Source organism: Volvox carteri, assembly GCF_000143455.1.
Source record: "Volvox carteri f. nagariensis unplaced genomic scaffold VOLCAscaffold_37, whole genome shotgun sequence".
NCBI lineage: Eukaryota > Viridiplantae > Chlorophyta > Chlorophyceae > Chlamydomonadales > Volvocaceae > Volvox > Volvox carteri.
The window spans coordinates 211,785-217,208 of NW_003307580.1; the positions used below are offsets into that span (position 1 = coordinate 211,785).

The 5,424-nt window shown below is 57.2% G+C and overlaps 2 protein-coding genes across 2 annotated transcripts in view; one reads left to right on the forward strand and one right to left on the reverse strand.

Moving 5' to 3' along the window:
* Window positions 1-1,142, reverse strand: part of VOLCADRAFT_82377 (uncharacterized protein) — a 5,096-nt gene extending 3,954 nt beyond the window's left edge. Inside the window, exons 1-3 of the mRNA XM_002953626.1 lie at window positions 722-1,142; window positions 444-536; window positions 2-81 (exon numbers count right to left, since the gene is read on the reverse strand). Of these exons, the coding sequence (XP_002953672.1) occupies window positions 2-81; window positions 444-536; window positions 722-1,063 (515 nt within the window). The 5' untranslated portion in view covers window positions 1,064-1,142. The remainder of the gene's footprint in view (window position 1; window positions 82-443; window positions 537-721) is intronic.
* Window positions 1,143-2,336: 1,194 nt separating this feature from the next.
* VOLCADRAFT_94371 (uncharacterized protein) overlaps window positions 2,337-5,424 on the forward strand; it is a gene marked incomplete at both ends in the record, with an annotated part of 10,933 nt that continues 7,845 nt past the window's right edge. Inside the window, 7 exons of the mRNA XM_002953542.1 lie at window positions 2,337-2,531; window positions 2,571-2,641; window positions 2,862-3,225; window positions 4,029-4,166; window positions 4,246-4,332; window positions 4,460-4,624; window positions 5,092-5,358. Coding sequence (XP_002953588.1) covers window positions 2,337-2,531; window positions 2,571-2,641; window positions 2,862-3,225; window positions 4,029-4,166; window positions 4,246-4,332; window positions 4,460-4,624; window positions 5,092-5,358 — 1,287 coding nt within the window. The remainder of the gene's footprint in view (window positions 2,532-2,570; window positions 2,642-2,861; window positions 3,226-4,028; window positions 4,167-4,245; window positions 4,333-4,459; window positions 4,625-5,091; window positions 5,359-5,424) is intronic.

The following is a 5,424-nucleotide window of genomic DNA, read 5'->3' on the forward strand; positions in this document are numbered from 1 at the left end:
AGCCTCCTCCCTCTCCAGCGGCACATCAGGGTGGGTGAGGTTGGGCTCCCGCTGGCCCTCAGGATGCAGGGAGGACTCCACCTGCGCAGGGGGGAGGGGAAACGGGGGGGGGGGGTAAGGGGGGGCCGTACGGAGGGGTGTCAACCGGAGGGGCCCCATAGCAGGGTCGGAACCCAAAATAGAAAGGTGCGGGGTGAGGGGGATTGGAGGGGCGCAACACAGGCAATGCGCGACTGAAGGTGTGGGACAGTGAATGACACATTTACGTACATACATACGTACACACAGACAACCCCACTCTCTCCCTTCGTCTCCCTCCCCCACAGCATCAGCGCCCCAGCATCCGCAGCCGCGCCGATCGGCTCCATACCGTAACCCCACTCCCCCCCCACACACACCCCCACCTCCCTCCCAGCCCCGTGCTGCCATCCACCCGCCCTCACCCTGGTGAGGAGCTCCTCCACCTCCGCGAGCTGGTCCTTGAGCTGCTGCCCCCGAGCGATCAGGGCAGCTCGCTTCTCGGCATCCAGCTTGCCCTGTAATTAGTATTTGGGTGTGTAGCGAAGGAGCCGTCGCGGGTTCGAAGGGAAGGATAAGCACTAGGACTGCACTTAGTCCGGGGTTGGGAGGGTTGCGGCATGGCGGGCCCAGTACCGAGGTGCGAGCTGTTCCACCATGATGCATCAAAATATCTAGCTGGTTCATGGGTCAAACAGCATACCTTCATGGCGTTGCTATTTTCATTTCTCTCCGCGCGCAAGCTGTCGGCTTGCGTCTTCAGCGCCACAAACTCATCGTATAGGGCGACGACCTTATGTGGGTCGGCACTGCTGAAACGATTTTTGCAGTTTGTTGCAACTAGCTCTACGTTCTCCTTAATGAACTTGAAGTCAAGGTTCGCGCGGAAGCTGGGCGCCTCAGTCGATGGCGCAGAGGTCGAAGCCACAGGCGCTTCAGTAGCTGCTACGGCAGCTAGCTTAAGCCGATTACAAGAGCGAGCAAATGAGGGCTGGAAAGCCCTTGCCTGTACTGTGGCACGGCGTTGAGAAACTTGATTCAGCATGGCCTTGCCTTCCGACTTGCCACCTAATCCAGTTATCCAGGATCAGCTTCAGCTTCTGGAACTGTAACAAACCATAATTGACGGACAACATGTTGATCAACTGTTCCTTACGCGAAATACGGTACGCGTCGCGGGTCGTGCTAACGGTAATACGCGCAAGTCGCCATCGTTCCAACGGAAATATACCCAACGACGCAGTGCGCTCAGTACCATGATGATCGCATGAAAATAGACGGTGCAGGTTATGAATGCAAGTCATGGTTATCGGAATGCATGTATCTCCCGCAGGCCGGAAGCCCTGACGGTTTAGGGTTTGGTAGCCAAGGGACCGAGCGAGAAAGAGAGGCTTAGGTTTAACAAGTTTTCGCAAATAACAAAGACATCAGTATTCACGCTAGCTGCCCAGGATGCCACGATGGCCCTCCGGATAGCCGACATACTCAGACATCCGACAGCTGGGCATGGCACTGTAAGTTTTGACACTCTCTATCCCACACTCGCGTTTAAGGCGTCAGCCGATGCCCGTACGAGATGAAGGAAGTGGCGACACGCAGGAAGACACTGCACAGGCATCGGCTCGGCGCAATTTGTGGCTGTCACACTGCTGCCGCTTTTGCTGCTGCGGCCTGAGGCCTCGTCAATCTCCTTATTGCTGGCGAGTCGATTTCAAATCTTCCCTGCGCTGTTAGCTTATTCCGTCTTCTGTAGAAGCAGCGCAGGCCACTCCGGGCCCCAGCCTTTCCGCAGGACAGTCGTCCATGGAGGTGGTTACGAAGCGTTGCATCGCGCTGGATTCCCCATGGCCATGTCGGATGATTGACAATTTGCAGCGGCCTACATTTCCCGAAGGTTTACCAGAGCTCCGAGACCAACGACTCGGTACGGGACGGATGACGACGGACTTTGGAACAGCGACAGAGTCCAGGTTTTCCTTACGCTGTAGACCGCGGTGGTAGACAAGGAAGCGTGAATTTGGACCCCCGGGTCTCTGCGATTTTGGCTGAAGTTCTGTGCTCCCGCTAAGATGACGCTTCCCTCTGCTTTTCCGCTGGCCTTGGGAGTCGAGCTATCTGGCCATGTACCCTAAAACTTTCCAGCTACAGTTACTATAGTCCTCTTCCGTACTCCCTCCAGGTTCAGCAAAAATGCTTAGGTAGGCATTGATAGTGATAAAAATCTGTTCCTGACATGTTAATCGCGGCCGTCTTATGTTAAAGCCCAGAAACACCGGCCCGGGTAGCTGGCAGGCAGAGCCCAGAAGGAACAAATATAAATGGGGACACAAGCTTTATGTAAAATCCAATCGCCCATATGGTTCTTCCTTATCGTTGGTTTAATAGTCCTTCGGCCTGGGCCATCGGCCGGCATACCTTTAATAAACAGCGATTGCAATCCAGATAATGGAACAGTAAATCCAGCCACAATTTTTACCAGGGCTGCCGTGAAAGCCAACGCTGACCATCTCGGCGTGAGTATCCCGAGCGCATGGTTTCGCGGCGCCCTCCAGGACGCTGCTGTGACCATACAATATGGCGGCGAGCGACGCAAATGGGTGTTCACGACCATGGCGGATAAATTGTAAGGTCACTAGGTTTCCCTGAGTTGTCTTACCATCACCTACTTCCCATTCCACAGCCGTACAGCACCCCGAAATGGCCTTGGAGTCGCGACGGCCGCGGGAACGAACAACCCTGACCCACCCCACCTCCCCCTGCCCTCCCACGCATCCGGCCCGCTCCGAAACCTCTCCTGCCCACACACACGTGCCCCCCCACCCGACCCCCAACCCGACCCCAAGGGTGGCTGAGAAGGTGCTTCCCATCACCCTCAAGGCCCTAGGCCGGCTGCCCCTGGAGCAGGGCCTCCGGGAGATGGGGGCCTCCCTGGACCCCTCCTGGAGCGACCCCACCGGGCAGCAGCTGGCGGGGGAGGGCAGTGGCGGTGAGGGCAGGACGCGGCGGCGGCTGAGGGGGCCCAAGGAGGGGGGTGATGACGCGAGGGGAGGCGACAGCGGCGACAGCCACAGCGGTGGCGGCGGTGGCGATGGCTTGAGTGGTCGTGCTCTGAGCAGTTTGCTGGTGGTAGTCACCTGGGATTTAGGCGGCTACGTGGCTTGTGAGAGGCTGCGGCGGAAAGAGTTGTTTGGACACCACTGCGTGCGGGTGAGGGGGGTTTGGAGGGCCAGGGCGGGGGATGGGGGGGCGGGAGGGGCAGCAGTAGGGAGGGGGGGGGTAGGGGGTTGATTGGATGGAAACAGGGAAAGGGGGAAAAGGGGGGTATGCGGGGGTAGATGGGGCTAGCTTCACACACCTACAATATATACACGCACGTACGCACTTCATACATCGACAGAAATGGACGTACAATGTCCATATGCACGACATAAATACAATACTATACGTGCATTTCAAAGGTCAGGATATACTGGTAGAGCACGTACTAATACCCCCGGAGGTTCCGGGATCGAGGCCCGTCAGGGTCGGGAACCCTTCCGATGGTGGAAGGTAAAGGTGCCCCTAGGTGATGGACGGTGGTGACCTGGGATTAAATTGTCCTGCGAGTTGACCAGGATTGGAGTTGAGCCGCCGTCGATCCGGCAGATTCCGTTGGATGCCGGCGGTGGGTGCGGAACCTGAGCGATCCACTGAGAAGTGACTATGGTGACTGGATGAGGGCGCCCCGAAATACCGGGGAAGGCAGGGTCTGCCGGGTACCGGCCGCAGGGTGAAGATATGACCCCCCTCTGTCCCACATATCACACATACATATATTACATAATAATATTACATAATAATATTACATAATAATATTACATAATAATATTACATAATAATATTACATAATATTACATAACTTAAATGGCTCGGTAGCAAGAATGAAATATCTTGCATGGCTTCCTTGGTTGTCACAGCACCTTGCATTATCTCAGCTGTACAATTTTGCCGTACATGGTTGTCGTACGCAGCAAGAGCTTCATGAGCTACATAGTGAGGGCTCAAGCAACATGTCCGCCTTCCACTCTCCCGAATTCAATGCGCTGGGGTACGCCAAAATCAAGTACCTGTACGACGCGCTTTCCCTAGGGTACGACGTGATGGCAGTGGTAAGTTACGTCGTACCGGCCTTTTGCATATATTTCCCCCTCCTGCCCTCCCGAATCCCCCCCATCCCCCCCCTGTCAGGATGCGGACGTGCTGGTTCTCAAGTCCCCGCTTCCCTTCATATTGCAGCAGAGGGCCCAGGTGGCGGCGCTCACGGAGAGATGCGAGGTGGGTGTGGGAATGTGTGGGTGCGGGTGTAGATGTGGGTTTTGTCAGGGACTAAGAGACGCGCCTCCCCTCCCTCCCCTCCCTCCCCTCCCTCCCCTCCCCTCCCCTCCCCTCCCTCCCCTCCTAGGTGGTGGACCCCTTCATGCAGCTGCAGCTGGGCAAGGCTCGGTTCCCCAACCAGAACATCGGGGTGGTGGTGGCCCGGTCTGACGGCCCCGTGGTGCGCTGTGTGGAGAGGTGGTTTGCATCCATGGTCGTACACATGGACAACCCCCTGCTGTGGGACCAGGAGGTGCGGCGAGAGGGGGAGAGGGGGAAAGAATGACGGCGCTAGGGGGGAAGAGGGGAGGGGAGAGGGGAGGGGCGCTAGGGGGAGGAACTCCACGCGAAAATCATAAGGGAAGTGCAAATCAAAACGCTTCCATTTTTGAGGCGAAAAAACGCTTTCCTTTCCGTTCTGTTCCTGGCAACCTGTCACCTCTAGTCACCTCAAGCAAACAACTGATTTTCGCCCCCAAGTTCGTTCGGGCGGGGGTGGTCTGGCGGTTAACCCCGCAGCTACATGCAACGAACACCGCACTCTGGTGTGGCATCAGATGTCGTACAGTATCGTACGGCATCGCTAAATGTCCCCTTTGCCCATTGTTTGATTCACGACAAGTTCTCCCCTTGCACTCCACCCCCTCCCCTCTTTTCCCGCCCTTTCCCCTCCATCCCCCCTCCTTACCCCAACCCCCCTCCCCCCTTCCTACTCGCCAGGAGTTCAACAGGGTGATCGCCCACTGCGCCTCCCACCTGGGTATGCGGTGGCACTCCCTGGACAACCGCCGCTTCGTGTCCCTCTGCTACTCGCAATGCGGCTGCACCTACCCGGACTCGGATATGGAGCTGCTCACTGACCCAGCAATGCGCCGCAAACACTTCGAATGGTCGTTCAGGCGGGGTGTGCCGTACGAGGACCCCGTGGCGCGTACGTGCGGCCCGAGCGCGTGGGCGGACTGGGTCCTGGCGCACTTTCCATGCCAGGTATGTATGTATGTGTGTGTTTGTGTCCATATAGGGGTATTTGCACGTGTGTGTGTTTGCGCGTGT